This window comes from Phaethon aethereus (assembly GCF_964289735.1).
Source record: "Phaethon aethereus genome assembly, chromosome: 7".
Lineage (NCBI taxonomy): Eukaryota > Metazoa > Chordata > Aves > Phaethontiformes > Phaethontidae > Phaethon > Phaethon aethereus.
Genome location: NC_138583.1, coordinates 27,227,617 through 27,245,620, shown reverse-complemented (window position 1 = coordinate 27,245,620; position 18,004 = coordinate 27,227,617). Strand labels below are relative to the sequence as shown.

At 42.1% G+C, this 18,004-nt stretch overlaps 2 protein-coding genes across 2 annotated transcripts; one reads left to right on the top strand and one right to left on the bottom strand.

The window, feature by feature from the left end:
• The first annotated feature begins 3,199 nt into the window (after nt 1-3,199).
• Nucleotides 3,200-4,401, top strand: ATP5MK (ATP synthase membrane subunit k). Its single transcript, XM_082002066.1, has 3 exons — nt 3,200-3,292; nt 3,385-3,480; nt 4,379-4,401. The coding sequence occupies exons 1-2, from the start codon at nt 3,206-3,208 to the stop codon at nt 3,475-3,477; spliced, it is 180 nt and encodes a 59-aa protein (XP_081858192.1). The 5' UTR covers nt 3,200-3,205; the 3' UTR covers nt 3,478-3,480; nt 4,379-4,401.
• Nucleotides 4,402-7,071: 2,670 nt separating this feature from the next.
• Nucleotides 7,072-17,323, bottom strand: TAF5 (TATA-box binding protein associated factor 5; the record flags this gene model as incomplete). Its single annotated transcript, XM_082001895.1, has 11 exons — nt 7,072-7,289; nt 8,581-8,758; nt 8,912-9,089; nt 9,543-9,707; nt 10,730-10,859; nt 11,833-11,953; nt 12,463-12,598; nt 13,035-13,198; nt 13,878-14,193; nt 15,351-15,591; nt 16,804-17,323. The coding sequence occupies 11 exons, from the start codon at nt 17,321-17,323 to the stop codon at nt 7,072-7,074; spliced, it is 2,367 nt and encodes a 788-aa protein (XP_081858021.1).
• Between the last annotated feature and the right edge of the window lie 681 nt (nt 17,324-18,004).

Below are 18,004 nucleotides of genomic sequence, written 5' to 3'. Positions count from 1 at the left end.
CAGGAATAGTGTGGCCAGCAGGAGTAGGGAAGTGATCGTGCCCCTGTACTCGGCACTGGTGAGGCCGCACCTTGAATACTGTGTTCAGTTTTGGGCCCCTCACTACAAGAAGGATGTTGAGGTGCTGGAGCGTGTCCAGAGAACGGCAACGAAGCTGGTGAGGGGGCTGGAGCACAAGTCTTATGAGGAGCGGCTGAGGGAACTGGGGTTGTTTAGTCTGGAGAAGAGGAGGCTGAGGGGAGACCTTATCGCTCTCTACAACTACCTGAAAGGGGGTTGTGGCGACGAGGGCGCTGGTCTCTTCTCCCAAGTAACCAGCAATAGGACGAGAGAAAATGGCCTCAAGTTGCACCAGGGGAGGTTTAGATTGGATATTAGGAAAAATTTCTTCACTGATAGAGTGGTCAGGCATTGGAACAGGCTGCCCAGGGAGGTGGTGGAGTCGCCATCCCTGGAAGTGTTCAAAAAACGTGTGGATGTGGCGCTTCAGGACATGGTTTAGGGGACATGGTGGCACTGGATTAATGGTTGGACTTGATGATCTTGAAGGTCCTTTCCAACCTAGTGATTCTGTGATTATATTCAGTGAACAAGCTGAAATTGCCAGCTTCAGTCATCACGGAGAAAGTTGTGAGCGAAACACTAAGTAAGTTTGGTCTGCTTTTTTGCTTTTTGGATACCACCCTTAAAGGTTAATATAATTTGATGCATCTTTGCATAAACTGTATCTCTCTACATATACTTAATAGATACGTTTAACCTTACTATGTTTCAATCAGTAAACAACACCTTATTTATTAGGTCACAATTCACATGCTATTTATTACTTTAGTCACTAGTACTTCTACAGAAATTAGCCCTGAAACAGTATGTTGTCAAATTTAAAGTAGTCTGTTAGACATAAAAAACTCCGTTAAATGTTAAAGCACATAATGACACTGAAGTTCAACAAGGCACGCTTCATCAAAGGGCTCGCTAGGCAACAGAAACATCTCCCACGGCCGGTAACTGAGCCGGCTGCACAGGCCACGCCACGCAGGTGAACCAGGCACGGCTGCAGCTCTGCCCGCAAGGGCCTTACCTCCTCTCTGGTCCCTCGCTCGCTGCTACCAGGCCCTGGGCCGCTGCCAGGGGGAAGCCCGGGAAAGGGGAGCGAGACAGGGCGTCGCACGCGGGTACCACGGCGAGGCACCCGGAAGTAGTATGAGGGGCACGGGGCAAAGGGCAAGCGGAAGTGGCGAGCTGCTTCTCAGCCAACCAGAAGAAGGGGGCGGAGAGAACCTACTCCCTCCGGGTGTAGCCAATCTCTGCGGCCCGTGGTGGCTGCGCGCGGCGCTCGTTAGCCGCCATTTTGTGGGAGGGCGTTGGCGAAGGGCAGAGCGCGGCGGCGGGACGGCAGCGGTGGTTGAGGTATCCCTGGGCGCCCGTGGGGGAGGGTGCCTGCCCCGGCCGCAGACCCTTGGCCGCGCCTTCTCTCCTGTAGGGCTGTGCCGTCGGGAGGGAGCGTGGTGCTTTGCGGCACCGAGCCGCGGCTGTCCCCCGGGGCCGCCCACGACCTTCACCCGCGGTGTCGCTACCCTCCCAGTACCTGGAGTCGCCACTTCCCTTTCCTCGCCCGACGCGAGCTGAGACGAGGGAACGCCGGGGTCGCGGCTTTCTGCGCCAGAGCGATGGGCCCGGGTTATGTGCGGGGCTGGGGCGAGCACGGCAGCCGGTAGCGCCCGGTGCCAGGGCAGCCGTCGGGGCAGGCCGCGCCTGGCAAGGGCACCGGGCTTTTCCGAAAAGGAAAACCTGTGTTGTAATGCCTGGGCTCTGAGCTGTCTTCGGAAGGAGGCGGTAACTCTTTTCCAGGCTTTTGCATTGGTCAGGCATAAGAAAAGATGACCTTGGCTTTGAGTCATGCACAGCAAACGTTAAGGGGGTTTATTTCGGTAAGATTTTTAGCTATTCTGTAGTCAACCTAGTTACAGGCCCGCTTACCTGATTATACACCAGAGGTAACATTACTGGAGTGGGTTGGTGTAAGAGCTGTGCTAATGAAATAGCACCTGCTATAGCAGTTTCTGGTATCCCTTTTCTGGGGTATTGGTGGCTACAGCATCTGCCTGATTTGGTAGGTAACCACGTGGCATGCGTGCTTCTTTTGAGGTGCGTTACAAGATAAACAACGTCTCTAACATTAAAAAGAAGAGCCCTTTTATTATAAGGGTGATCTAAGTTCAGTGTTCAGGTTTAACACTGAAACAAGTTCCCCAGAGCAGTTGTGGAGTCTCCATCTCTGGAGCTATTCAAAACCTGGCTGGATGTGTTCCTGAGAAACCTGCTATAGCTGCCACTGCTTTGAGCAGATTGGGGTTGAACTACGTAATTTCCAGAGTGCCAACCTCAACCGTTAAGTGAGCCTGCAAGTATGCTACTGTAGCTATGCCAGGCTTTTGTTAATTAACGTCTTATGGTAGACCTGAAACTTTGGTCCATACACAGACTGACAAAATGAGAAAGTGTGCCCGCATATACTTGGTGGCTTTTTAGTTCCTGTGAAAGCACTTCTAAGGCTTTGTAGCTGACTCAAGTGACTTTTGGATTTAGCTGAAAACTAACTAAAAAAAAAAGTTATGGCTTTAGTCAGATCTGTGAATAGTAGGGTGGGCAAGTAAGATGCAATAGAAATGTGCAACTGAGAGCAGGGCGATTCTTATTAACAACACTTGCACTCTACTATGGCATAAAGGTTGCAAAGTGGCATTTTGAATGACAAAACAGAGTAGTGGTCTAGTCTGAATCTTGTCACCAAGTTTTTTGGATATGTAATAGAAGCTGTTTCTTAGCTGAACTAGTGAAGATTTCTCTTAGGTATTGCAGATTCCTGAACAATTGGGAGAAATTTGCCTGTATTGAATGGTTGTGTAGGCAGGACTGGTAGGTCTCTTCTTTATAAGTGCTTTCAGGAATTTTTTCTTTTGTCATCAAAATCATACTGACTATTTTTTCATGTTTAAGTTTGAATGAATGAATGCATTCACTCTGAATATGCCTGCTCCTTACGTATATCTGCTGTCTGTTGAATGTCCTAAAAACAGATTGAATAGCTGACAATGGAAGTATTGAATTCAGCGTAGAGATCAGTTTGATTTTTCTATTGATCCTGTCCAGCTGACTGTAAAACTTACTAACTGTCTTGTATGGCCTGTTAGGGCAAGCAACCATGGCTGGCCATGACTCAGGATCTCAACACCAGTTCACTGGATTTCAGAAGTACTTCAATTCCTATACTATCACAGGCAGGAGGAATGTATGTATTATGTATATTAACTTCTGTAGTTTAGTATAATGGTGTTTTTGGGGTTTTGGACTGAAACTAAACTGAACTTTTATGTTTTCCAGTATGTAATAGCAACATACACAGGCATTGCAATGCTCGTCTTGTATTTCAAGCTTAGACCCAAAAAGAAAACTCCTGCTGTGGCAGATAAGTAAATGGTAAGTAAGTGGTGTTTTTCCAGGACCAAAATGATCTAATGCCAGCCCAGGAAGAAAGAGTGACAAATTGCTAATAATAAAATATAATTTCAGGGAGGTAGAAACACAGGCATGTGAACTTTGTTTTTATCATTTTAAACCTCAACTAAACTATAGCATCAGCGTATTTGGGGGCATTCTGAATGATGTAGGTTGTTAAAGGGAGATGCAGAAAGTATGGGATACCAGTATTCTTTTTGTTCTTCTGACATGGTAAATGGGACTAGGGACAGCATGCAGGGAGGAAGAGGAAGGAAGGAAGGAGGAATAGAAGGATGTTGCAGCTAGGTATATCAGGCTTTGCCTACAACTGTTAGGTGCTTCTGTTCTGCCCTTTTGCTGTAAAATAGGAGTAACTGTTGTTTTGTAGGATATTGAAACAATAAAGTAATATTTGAGGACTTATTTCTTATTTGTATTAGAGAATTCCAAGCAGGGATTAATACAGTCTGTTAAAACCTTCCTCTGAACATAGTAAAGGAGCACCATACAATGGAATTGTATGTATTGCACACCTGATTATGCAAGGCCTATATAGAAATGATGGGACTTGTTCTTGTATAGCAACAACCAAGTGTTCCAAAATTCTAGAGTCACTTTCAAATACAAAATTCCACTGAAATGGTGTTTTGAAAAAACCTATGGGCAAAACCAAACCTCATAGTCTGCAAAAAGGGGTAGAAAAGAATGAGCTTGAGCATCATTGTTCTATGTTAAAGGGACATCAGTCATTTCTTCCTGGGTGTACTGAAATTTGCCTGCTCATAACTAGAATTGTTTGGGCTTGGGGAAGGGGGATGCTTAGTTACTAGTACCACTGTGCAAGACTTGCTATGTCTGATCTCTCTTCTTTTGGCAGGTTGCTGGCATGCCTGAACCTCCAGTCTGTCAGTGTAATGCAAGCTGATGACCTGTTATGGTTAATAAAATATAAACAATTACTTGTTTTACTGGAAATATGAAGTGGTCCAAAAAAGCATAAATGGGGCACTTTTTTTTTTCCCCTCTGTCAAAAAGAGTTATCTGTAGTGGAGATGAAGTAGCTGATTCCTGTCATTACCATCTTAACTAAACTCTTCTGCTGTTACAAGCCATCCTAAAGCATTCTGAGCACCTGGTAGTAACCTAGGAAAGACCTTAGCAGCATGACCATAATACTGGCACAAAGCTTACAGCTGATCAAAGCATTTCTAACCTTCCATGTCATAGTGGGTAACAGTAAGCTCACATGGTTTGCAGTTACCTGGTAGCTCTCATTTTCTGCATTCCAAGCTAGCAGCTTACATGGAAACCATGACTTCTTCACTATTATTAATACAATTCACATCACAACTTCTGCCTCAGTTGTCCATATTTTGCATACAACTGGTTTGGTTTTGATGAAAAACCTCCCAAAATAGATTGATCAAATTACAGTATTTGAGCTTTTTCTGTTACTGGCCTCTCTTGCAGAGGTAACTGACAGAAAGAAAACAGCTAGCATGGTTGCTGGGGAAAAAAAAAGGGATGACAGGCCTTTTGTGTTCTCACACTGTAGTTCATGTATCTTAAAGCCATTTGTACATGCTGGACCTTCTGAATAAATCTAGTCATCTTCCTCTCCTATGAGTTTGTTTGCATAAATGGCCTTTGCCATGTAAAACTTTCCAGATGCATAATGGTTGTTTTAACAATGTAATAGATGCAATTAGCTAGAACCCATCACCTACCATTAGAATGAGATTTACATGAAGTGGCTAGTCATCAACCATTTCTGAATTACTTTGGTTCTTTTGGTAGAGTGCTCAGAGTTACAAGCACTGTTCTCGCTTCCCTTGCGGCTGTCAAGGGAAGAAAATACCTTCTTGTAACATACAGACACAAACTATGTGGTTTTAGTATTTATTATAATATCAAAAGTATAAAACTGTACAAAATACAAAGGCAGAATGTGGCAGTGTTTTCTTTAAGCTGTCAAAACTGTACATGCTTTGTTTGATTCACCATAATTGTACTTAAATCCAACTGGTCATACTGAGAGCTAGGAAATTTTGTTGAGGTACCATTACACAAACACAAAAAATATAATAATTTAGTTTTAACCTTTTCTCTTTAAAGAAAATTTCCAGGTGAGCGTCCTAATGAATTTTCCACCCTTTATTTTGATATATAATGCTTGTACTATACCTTTACTCCAAGAGTTAAGAGTCAGAGAATGGATGAAAGGGGAGGTAGTTTTCCATTTACCTTACCTTAGAAAAATCTTGGTTCTATTTTCACTAGAGAGCCAGCAGATTATTCAAGTGTCCAAGCCCTTACTGGAAAATAATGAGGAATACAAAACAGACTTCCCTGTATACAGCTTGTAAGAGATTTAAAAACAAAAAGTCACCAAACAGAACAACAAAGCAAAAACCCAAACCACACCAAACTGGGCCTGTCCTTTGGTGGTGGTGGTTTCTGTTCAAAAACCCAGAAGGAAGTTGCTACTTTCCAGTGTTTTGCATGTTTTACTCTTCCTCCGAAACAAAGCACTGAGGTTTATATCATGTCCAGGACTTACCGGGGTAGAATGTTTTTGTAGGTAGAAATTGGCACTGCAGCAGATTAGTTTGCCTTTGAAAGGCCAGCTTAAAATACACTTAGGACTGATTAATCCTTTTACTCTGCAATAATGTTTCAATTTCTTGGCTAGTTTTAGGTTTTAATATATTAAACCTCATGCAGAAAGAATGCAGGTTTTTAAAATTCTTTTAGATCTAATGCAACATAAGAGTTTAAGTCCCTGTTTCTAATAATGGGTATTTCAGTTGTGCCTCAGTGTATCTGTGTGTCGTGTTCCCCCCCCCCCCTTTTTTTTTTCATACAATAAAGTATGAAAGTAAATAAAGTTCACATTGCACTTCTGGTTGCTTTTCACACTTACAGCATTGGCTCCCAAATAAGAAGATCTGCATTTCTGATACCTCAAAAGAGCACAGGAGGTTGAAATCTTTTCAGGACTCAGTACTTCGATACATAAACCCCAGACGTGTAACTTGGCGGCAGTTCCCCACAAGTCTGTTGGACCTACTCTTCCAATACCCTATTTGTTGCTGTGATACTCTCACCATACCTGTTGCCCAGCCCAGGCTACAGTGAGTTAAACTACAATCTTTCTTTTCTGAAACTGAAGAGTTTTTACTTGTGTTTGAGACAGATTAAACATTTGCTAACCATAAATTAAGTGCTTTAAAAAAATCATCTGAGAACACATACCAAGGCTGTTAACTTTCCACAAGTTTCAGCAGAGCTCAATACCATCTCTGAGAAGAGACAGACATTTTCATATACATATATATATTTATCAAAAGCACCATGAACAATTCCTTCTTTTACAGCCATGATGTCTCGTCAATCTCCAGCATTTCCAAACTGTGGATAAATATGAAATAGAACTGCTCGCATTAGTTTACATAGTTTCATTTTCCCTGCAACAGAACAGGTCCACCTGTACAAGACATTCCTCCTCATCTCACATCCTGAGGTCACTACTGCAATCACTTGGCACAGACAGTCTTACAGCTTCCCGATTTACTGCGAACTGTAGGCTCCTGCAGCCAGCAGCAAGTTTCTGCGTGTAAAATGGAGGTGTACAACTGGGGTTGATTTGGTCATGTATGTACCTAGTAACAAGTCCTGTGAGTTTTCAGGCAAGTTTATATGTCCAGTGGCTGTAGTAAAGTCATCGGTTTCTAAATCTTCAAATGCTTTCACAGCATCCCACAGACGAACTGTGTTATCCATTGAACCTAAAAAGAACAACAGTTTAAAGTCTTTTATTAATAAAACAGGTATATAAAAAAGTTACTAGGGAACAAGTTAACAGAAAGTAAAGCCCAAAAAGTAAAGTTTGCTCATTAACTGTAGACTTATGCTTTCATCCCACAAGGAAACAGATTTGAACAAGCCTCTAACATATTGAATGCACACATAAAAGCAACCAGGACTTCAGTTTTCCTGTAATCTAAGCTGAATGCCCTGTGAATAAAGCACAAAGAACTACTCTCTTAAAACACTTGTGTTTAGATTCTACCACCTAGCACTGAAAGAGCAGGACCATCCTGTGGGCTAGATGCCAATTTTAGGAAATGTTTATGATTGTGAGTCACATAATAACAGTTTCACTGTTCGATACAGGGAAGACAGCAGAATTGTGCAGGCCCAGTGGGCCGTGCTTTCACTGGACCATTGGTAGAGAAATTGAAGTAACCACCCTGCAGGCTGAATCAAACCTGTACCCTGTTTGTTAGCCTTCACTCCTGCAGTAGTGTCTCACTGCGGATTCTCACTGCACTGCATTTAGGAACATACTACTAAATAAATCTATAATATTCCTAGCCTGGTTTCATGAGGAAATCACCCTGATGTAATTAGAGCATCTGTCCATTGTTTCTTCCGTCAGTAACTTGAACTTGTTGGCTAATTTCAACCAGCTGACAGAACAGAACAAGTTTCCAATTCATTAAATTCCTACCCATTTTAGGAAAACAGTTCACTAAACATGGAGAGACAAAACTTTGTACCTCCATGAAGGGAAAACTGGCAAAGGAGCTCTGCTATATTAAACACCAGAAAATCCATGCGGACAGGCAGGAAAAACAAGCAGGCTTCACAAGTTCTGCTGCTCATAGATCCGACTGTTAATATTACACGCACACTTCTATATGAAAAATCTAAGAAGATTGACCTAAGATTTAAGATCTAAGAATCATGAAGAAACAGTAAGGGTGAGGATAACTCTTCTTCTTTTCTGTTAATTCCTCTCTAGTCCAGCCACTTGTTGTCCACCCTGGAGTTACTTCTAACTTCAGATTCCACCCCCAACACTGTACAAAGATCCCAACCTTCACTATCATCTAACTGCATAACACCTTTCCTTCAGTTCCTGGAATAGTGAGGGATCATACTTCGCAGTCCAGTGAAGTACTCACCTAAGCAAGTGATTCTACTTTGTCTTCCTCGATTTAAGGAACCGATTATATCATTCCTTTCAGACTTACAGAATGCAACAGAAACATCACAGTTTCCAGTGAATTTTACCTGATGCTAAGATCTCCCCATCTCTACTGAATCTGAGTGCATAGATAGTGTCAGTGTGCCCTTTCAATTCTCCAACCATCAATCCATGTCCAATATCCCAGAGCAGCACCCTTCCATCTGTTGCTCCAGTAGCCAGGAATCGTCCATTGGGAGAAAATGCCAATGAATGAATTGGTCCCTAAAACAGACATTTGGGGGAGGGACCAAACAAGTTAATTAAGTCTACTCACATTCAGTCAGTCAAGCCATATTCGTTCTGAACACTACTCTTCAGAATCCCAACACAGAAATAAAATCACTTTCACACTGTGAGTGATACATATGCCTTTACCTTATGTCCAGTGAATATTCTTACACAATTCCCATTCAAAACATCCCAGAGCCGTACAGTCCTGTCTGCTGAGCCCGTGGCAATATAGTTAGAGTTTGGATGAAATCGGGTACATGTCACATCAGCAAGATGGCCAGCAAATATCCGTAAAGGCTGGTAGTGATCCGTTGCCCACAGACTGAAAATAAAAGCTTTATTGATAAGAAAGAACCCTAATGAAGTTCAGTATCTGTTGCACAATGTGGAATAGAAGGAAGTAATTATGTAGTGGTTTCTTACTGGTCAGTTTATTGAATTAGCAGGATCTGTTTTGGAAAAGAATACTTTTCAGAAGGGAGAAAAAGAATATTCTGTCAAGTTGTTTAACAACTGGAAGAGAATACTTATAAGCAGATGGTCACGTAAGAGGACACCATCTCTGTAGTCATCACATAATCTGATGTGTGTTGAAAAGAAAGAAGAAGAAAAAAAATCACAAACTACATTAAAATATTTGTTCAGTATTTTAATTGACATGAAATAAAATTTATCTCCAGTAATAGAGTAGGCTAGAGTGTATCAGCTAATCACTGCCAGGGTTAATCCACCACAAACTGACCCAGACAAGTAAAAAAACCATCCAGTTTCTTACCGAGCCACTCTGTCGTGTCCCCCTGACACAAAGTAATAACCATAAGGAGAGAATTGTGTATCCCATACTGGATAGTTGTGTCCTTTATATCCCACCAAACATGTGAATGTTTGGAGACTCCACAATCTGACAGTGCCATCCTCAGAACAGGACAACAGATAGTTCCTGTCACAGGAGAAAGTATAGCATATTACATACCAAACTTGCACATGGACTGTATAACCATTGCATAAACACTGTGAGATGTCTATGGTAAGAAAAACTGTCCACTGAACAGCATCTGTTCAGCGTGTCATATGTAAATCAGCATTTTGGTGGGGTAAGCGACAATGACCAATTCAAGCAGAATCCAGTCCTAGGCCCTTATGCAAAAAAAGAGACAATTGGATGCTGGTGGCTAATTCTGATGACACTGAGCTGGTCTTTACTCAGGAATTCCAGTTATATGAAAAAATCACTAGTAAACTGCTGTACTATGTTACTTAAAAAAAAAAAAAAATCTTTTAATATAACTCTAAACAAAATTTCATGATTCCCTGAAAGAGAATTCATACCATGTTCACATTCTCAATTCATAATTATAGACTCTACATTTATGGTCCACACAAAGTTTACTTCTCAGATGTGTTTCTGTGATGGTTGTTTCCTGACTAGACACATGCAAAAGCTAAACTTTATGTATTTAAACCTCCCTCCTACTGTCCAGACTCTCATAATTACCTAATGGTTTTAAATCTCTTATTTTAAAGATATTATTCCACACATTTTGAAAATAAAGTCTCAGTAGAATATGAGAAACTTCAAGTGCAACGATATGGTACTCAGCCTGGTTTTATGTTTTGCAGTACTAGAAGTAAAATCAATGCTGCAGTGTTTTTCCTCTCTACAATTCAGTTAGTTGAAACCCAGCCTAAACCACAGTTTGCAAAAAAGATGGTCTATTTTGCCATCTAAGTCCTGAACCTCAAAAAAGCTACTGACTTCCTCTGCTCCAGTTGATTTCAGTAATACCTTACAGTGCCCAACACCCTAAGCATAATTAGAACTTTCACATAGTTTCTTGTAAGCCGCATAAACAAGAATTGTGTTAGCTTTCTGGAAAAAGATGCATTAAGAACATGTTTGCATTCAGTAGCATACAATTGACTCAAGACAAGCAAACTAGTTAGCCTGTAAACTTATTTTACCTATCAGGACTGAAGCTGGTGCCATAGACAGGTCCACTGTGACCATATAAAATCTTCAACTCACTTGCTGTTTTCTCATCCATGATCCTCTCCAAGACATCATCTGATTCTTTGTCAATGAGACTGAGGTCTGCAATATTTCAAAGTTCATGTATTATAACAACTGTCAGTTCAAAGATAAATGCCATGAACAGGAAAATAAATATTCTGTCTAAAAGAGGCAAGTATGGTGTGAACATGACAAAGTACCCCGGAGTTGGTTAGTTTGAAATATACAATGGCATTTAAAATATTTTTACCATTGTAAAAGGTAAAAATAATGCTTTACACAAATAATGACTCTTTCTTAAGTCTTCACTAAGAGCTAAAATAAATTAATTCTGAGGTGTTATTTTTCATACGTATATTGTTCAGCCTCCAAACACAATAAAATCTTCTTGATAGAGACGTCAAATTTTCACACCTTTTCCCAGGAAGTTAATATGCCACAAACATGCTTTTCAGGCATGTTTTGACAGCTGCATACTACACACAACTTAAAATAACTTTTAGTCTGTAGGCTACTGTTTGCTGAACATCATGACCACATCTCAGTTAAATATCCGGATTAAGAAACGTTTGCATGGTATTTAGCTTCAACTACAATGCACTGTTACATGAACAGCAGAATTAAAGAAGCCTGGTTTCCATAAATTTGCGTAGGTATTGAGCTACAGGACGTTTTGCTCCATCCTCCTCAGAGTTCCCTCCTACCATTTCCCCCAGGATACCTCTAGTCTCTCCCCTAGATAACCTAAACCTGACTGTCTACTACACCCTACAGTTACCATCCAGTTAAGAAGCAAGATGGCTAGTTCCACACTAGTTACGGCTAGTTCCAAGCTCCATGCACCGACCACCTCACAGCAGGTGTACACAACCAGATTTTTAATTCCTTTGAAAATGTTTCTAGTGGTAGTATATAAGATGCAATCATACATCTGTGCACATACTGTTTTATCACAGTGAAAGCATCTAACTGCTGAAGACAACTCTCCTGTTCACACAAAACACAGCTGTCACAAGTAATGCATGCTCATACTAAGTGTTACTGTCTTAATTACCTGCTGCTGTTTTCACACTACGTAGTTTTTTGGGAGTCACGGACCACACTCTGACAGTAGAGTCAGCAAAGCCTCCTACAATCATGCTAGAGTCATCTGTAATATCCACTGCAGTCAGACCCTGTGCACAAAATATCCATTTTTACTGTTTGTATCTTTCGTGATGCATTTCAAATATTACAAAATCCTAAGTACTAATATGAAAATTAACTCAACTTATTTACAAAAATGAGGGTATCTAGGATAGACATAAGCACACATAAATTCTTGCAGCATTAAAAATAAAGCTATATGAATGAAGCACAGTTGATCACAACAAAACAGTACTGTTTTACAGTATTTTAGTGTAAAACATCTACTGTATTCTGTAGAATACACTTAGGTCCCCCCAGGAAAACAAAAGAAGGAATTATGGCAAAATCAGAACAAAACAAAAGAACATGGAAATTAAATAGTTTAAGGAGTCTTTAAAGAGAATTTTGGAGATTTTAGAACACCAAATTTGCAACACTTATTCCAAATACTCCAATAACCCTTGACAACTTTGTTAAGTCTTCTTTCTTTATTTAAAAGTTATGTTTATAATGTTGATTCCCTTTTCCACATTACCCAAACTCTTCTTTTACCAACCTGGTAAGCATTAAGGAACGTGTAGAAACAGATGGAGGGCAGGCACTCTGGGCCAAGACGCACACGCCTTGCAGCTTCCTTCATATTCATTACTTTATCCAGCTTGTCAGAGTCTTTCAGTTCAGGCAGAGGAATTCTACAAGCAGCACATATTTTTATGAACTGAAAGCACCTTCCGTATTGTTAATCTAAACAAAGCGAAACATTCACATACAACCCTATACCTCAATATACGAATACGAATTAGAAAAAAATGAAAGACTATGTGAAAGATTAACTGATAAGAGCCAGTAGCTTTAAGAATTTCAGATAGGCAGTAGAACAAGATAAATAACTGAGTATGACCTGAAAAGATTAGTGGGTAACTGAGTAAAATTTCGTCAAGGGAAATCTAGATTGACTTGAAGGGCAAAGACAGAGGGTTATATGCTAAGCTTTCCATTACCTCCCTTAGAAGTCTTACGGCTAAAGCTGTGTATAGTTGAAATGGCCAAAGAGCTAAAAACATTATGTGAACAGCAATGCAGATTTGGCATAACAAGACTGGATTTAACACATCGTTCTCTTGGTACCTGTTTTGAGGAGGAGCATTAGGGTCTTGTTTTTTACTTTTTGACCCTACGCTATCTTTTTTAGGTTTTTTCTTCTTTGGCTTTCCTTCCTCATTTTCTCCTTCTTCATCTTCATCATCCAAAGGCACATCAAACTCTGGTTCTTTCAATAAGCCAAAGAAAACCTGCAAGCCAATAAAACATACAAAACAGTAATTGCTGTTTTTACTGAAAACTAATTTTTTTAATGGAAACTTTTCAATGTATTAGTCCAAGCAATAGAGCTGCCCCTTTAAAACTGCTACATTTAGTATTTCTGCATACATTACTAGTTAGGCCATAACAAACGTAGTACATGTTCTGCTGTTTTACCCAGCAACTGATCTGGACAACTGTAAGTTCTCCCACCATCTCTTAGCCCTTCCTTAAAGCAGAATTCCTACAGCTTACATAATTGATCTGTACAGTACTGTGCTATTACCCTGTCAAGACCTACACAAATAGCCCTTGCAGTAACAACTGGCATCAAGTAAGAATCACATCTGTTGTACAAAAGAGGAAGCCAAATGGTCAGGTGTCCATTTTAAAACCACAGAGTGATTCAGGAATTAGTTTAAATTTAGTTCAGTGGGCTGAACACAAGGTTGTCTCTCAAAGGGGTTCAGCAGTTTCTTCTACCAGACAGTGACACATCTTGATCTCTCTACTCCTGCCAACAACTATTTGTATAGTTCTCTTCCTTTGTTCTGTTCATGCTGTCTTTTAAGACCTCAAGTGACAATTGTCAGTCTATACTAAGGCATCTCCCTGAAAAACTAGGGAGGATGGTTCAGTTATAAGAGTTTAACAATCTTTCCCTCCTACCTTTGCTTTATTAGCCTCTCGTTTTGCCTCCCCAGCCAAGCTTCCAACCATAGCATCTATCTGTTGTTTACTGCGAGGCATTCCATCAAAGATATCAATGTAAAGATGTTCCTGAACAATGTTCCAGATCTGGTTGTTCTGCTTTTCCTGAAGATGCCTCTTCAAGAGTTGGTAAGAGTCACGGGAAATACGCAGCACAAACTTGCTTGTTCGGAAATCCAGCATGGTCTCGTTACCTTTCATATGTTCTTTTTTGGTTAAGCTAGACAATACACGCAGGTCATCCTGGTAATAGCACTCCTGATCCCCATGAAATCTATTGAAACAATTTAAGATAAGAGATTTATTACAAAAACATTAGCTCCTAAGTGCAGACTTATTTACATGACTTCAACAGAAACACATATGTAAGGACTTTTTGGAAGCTACTGACTACATATGGGATTATTTTTCTGCTGAAATAAATTTCATCCTGGGGAAGATACACCAGTGACTTACTGTGTATGGTAAGAACAACAGTTAACAACTGTTTTAACAACAGTTAAAAACCGAACACACAAATGGAACCTCACAGAATTTCATACACCCAAAGGGTTCTCGTCTGAAGTAAATAGTTACATTAACATGTTTAATTACAGAAATGAAACTAATTTGTGTTATCAGAAAGTACAGGGCATTTTTATTACACAAGACTACTTGGATGTATTTATATCTGATTTATTATATGAATATGCACATTTCACAGTGAATATGTTTCTCACTCTCCACTTGCATTATCTAAGAGCTAACATATCTAGAGATTTCTGTTTTTACTCAAACTGTGTTATAAAATAGTTGTGGCAAGGAACATCTTAACTATTTACTGAACCGTTTTTGCTGACCATATTGGAGGGAGACAAAGTTATCCTACTGGATCGAAATATTTTGTAATTGGTGTGAACTTAAACAAATTAAATTTATCTTGCTCAAGAGATAGAGAAGTGAAACATAGCAAGAGCACAGAAAATTGCAATTAGCCTTCAATTAATTCCTTTAATTTTATTTTAAGAATTTCAATATACATGCCATGACGTTAGCAAATACTTATAGCATACGCTACTTTGGCATCCCTGTGCAGTTTTCCAGTGCTAAAAAATGACCCCACAACCTTTCCCTAAAGAAGCAGCATCTCTTCATTGATACTTTGCAGCAAGGAGTCGACCAGCTCACAATAAAGGTAGTTCAAAATCTGCACGTGGACAGTTCAAAAGCATGCAGTTTGCACATCTTTCTAACATTGGAGACTGGAAAAGAATTTAATAACTGTTACAGTAATCCATGGCACTATTACTTCAGATTCCAAATCTCTTCAACAGTAGAGGAGAAAAATATGTACACACACATATATATATAAGCGCCTATGCTACTATAACTTACAGATTTAATTAAAGTAGCAAACAAAGTAATGCAAATGCACAAATGAAAATAAATTACCTTTCAAAAAAAGACTTTGCTTCACTCTCATGTTGATTGTAGACCAATTCCAAGTACATGTGCACAAAGAGAGGATAAAACAGCTGAGACAGTTCCGCCCGATGACAGTCCAGGGAACACTCAATGAAGTGTTTTAATCCACTGTAGTACTCCTCATACAGTGTTGGGTCCCCCTGTTGATTGTAGGCAGACAATACTGCACTCACATCTGGCTGATCTTCCACAACAATGCCTCCTCCAACTGCAAAAGCATATAACAAGAGCTTGTAAGACAGCCTGAAAGAGCTAGCAAATACATGGTGGCTAACAACTCCACTGGTAAGGTGAGGTGCTCCAATCAAAACATGACAGTAAATCTTGGGCTTGTTCAGCATAAAGTTTAAACAATACAAGTGAGAGAATGGTAGCACATTATACTCCAGCAGCCAATTCTCCTAGCACCTTCAGCCATTTTTTGCGCTTTCCCTGCCAACAGTTGCCTATAAGGTATTTAACATAGTATCTAATTCAGCTAGGATTATAAGTCTAAAGGAAGAAGCCACTAACATCACCAAAAGCAGTTATCTTTACTGCTAAGGCTAGAAACTGTCAAATCTTTCTACGCCTGTAAGATATACCCACTATAATTATTTCACTTCCAGTAAACAAGCAAATTAAGTTCATCACGTGAACAATTCACCAAGACCACTACACAATCATTACAGAAGAGTGACTTCTTGTCACTTGCTAACACTGTGAGACCTCTGTTCTCTATAGCAGTCATTAAACATTTTCATTGTTTTGTCTTCCATGTAAAAACAGGTGATACCAGGAACAAGCTGACTTTATACTACACATTCACTAGAACTCAGACATATCCATTCCTGAAATTCCATTATACTGTTCTGTAAAGCTGCCCCTCAGAACACTTTGATTAAAAATACTTCAACTCCAGTTATCTCAAGTACCCAATGACATGATCCAGAAATGTATAAAGCCTCATCTACAAGTATCCTATGCAGCCTGTACATCAGGTCCTCATTCTGATCCCTGCAGCCACATCTTGGACCATCATCTCTAACTACAAAGGAAACTTTCATCCTCCTGATACACTGTTAGTCGAGATGGGACACAAATACAAGACGAAGCACCTCTCTACTTTGACAACACTCCCTGCAAATAGGACGGATATCCTGTGCTTGGTCCCTTGCTCCAGGGAGGAACCCTCAGGAAATCCCGATCGCTTTCCGAGTCCTATGGGGTAATGACACATCCAGGGGCGCCCCCAGAAAGCCGGGGTAGACTCTCGCCTCCCGCCCCAGGGAAGGCCACCCCAAGGTAGGCACGACCTGACACCGACCCTTGTGCCCCAGCATCACGGAGAACCCTCCCAGTCCCCAAGGGTCCCGCCGGGGGGCGGCGGAGCGGCCTCCCGCCCCGGGCAGCGACCCCGCAGCCCCCGCGCGGGCCTCACCTTTTCCCGGAGGCACAGCGGCGGCCGCCGATACCCCGGGGCTGGAAGAGGCGACAGTGGCGACGCTGCCTCCTATCGCGATGGCGGCAGCGGCGGTGACCCGGCTGAGCAGCGCCTCGCCGGCGGCTGAGTCCGCATCGCCGCCCGGGGCTCCCAGAAGCGCGCCGCCGGCGGGGCTGAGGGCAGCGGTGCCGAGGTCGTCGCCGAGCAGGCGGGCCTCGCGGCGCAGGATCTCCTCGGACTCGCGGAGGTTGCTGCGCCGCAGGAACTGCAACACGGCCACGAGCGTCTGCCGGTCCAGCGCCGCCGGGGAGGCGGCCGGGCCCGGTGCCGCAGGCTTAGGGGGCGCCGCCTCCCCACCGCCCCCCGCCGTCTCCCCCTCCGCCGCCGCGGCCGGGGGAGCGGCGGGAGCCGCGGCGGCGGCGGCTGGAGGAGCAGCAGGGGGTTGCGGCGGCGTCACCGCCTCAGGGTCCGGCTTTACCGCCACCACCTCCGCCGGCTCCTCAGGTAGTGCCGCCATCTTGCATCGCCCCCCATTCGCCGGCAGCGGGCGGCCGCCGCCAGGCACGGACGCTCTTGCGACAGTCAGGGCAAAGGACGGGTACTGCTGCCGGTGCCCACCTAGGCACTCGCAGCTTCGTTTTGCGACGCTGCCAGGAGCGCTTTATGGCAGCGGGAGTGGTATGAGTCTGGAGGAGCGGTTGTGAAGCGACTGCTGCGGCGTGGGCGTCCTGGCACCAAATAACTGTAATTTTGGGTAGTGACGGTGCAGATATGAATCAGGGAGCTCGGCAGTACTTGCGGTGTGCGTATGCGAGAAATCTTGTTCAGAAATTGATTGATCTGGTGTTATTAAACCACACCCTGTGCCCTCCTTGGAGTAGACCAAGGATGGCCTCGGGATTGTGTGCCCTTACGGGCCTTGCTCCGAATTAATTACGTATGGGTCACATTAGCTTCCTTTATTTGTGTTTGGTAAATACAGATTCATTGATATTACAGAATTAAAACCTTTTTTTGAATGAAAGTGGCATTTTATGATTGAGGCGCTTTCGTGGTAAATTAAACATTTGCCTGTGCTTTGTTAGGGAGTTATTTAATTCTTAGCTGGAGGAGCAACGAGTGTAAAAAGACCGTAAGAAAAGAAATGTGCAGGCTATTAGAATTGCTAGCTGGTTGAGCCTCAGTGCTCAGCACATGC

Bases quoted from the DNA above. Each gene is read 5' to 3' on its own strand.
- ATP5MK (XM_082002066.1), top strand. From the start codon at position 3,206: ATGGCTGGCCATGACTCAGGATCTCAACACCAGTTCACTGGATTTCAG. The intron at 3,293-3,384 runs GTATGTATTATG...TATGTTTTCCAG, and splicing joins CTATCACAGGCAGGAGGAAT to TATGTAATAGCAACATACAC.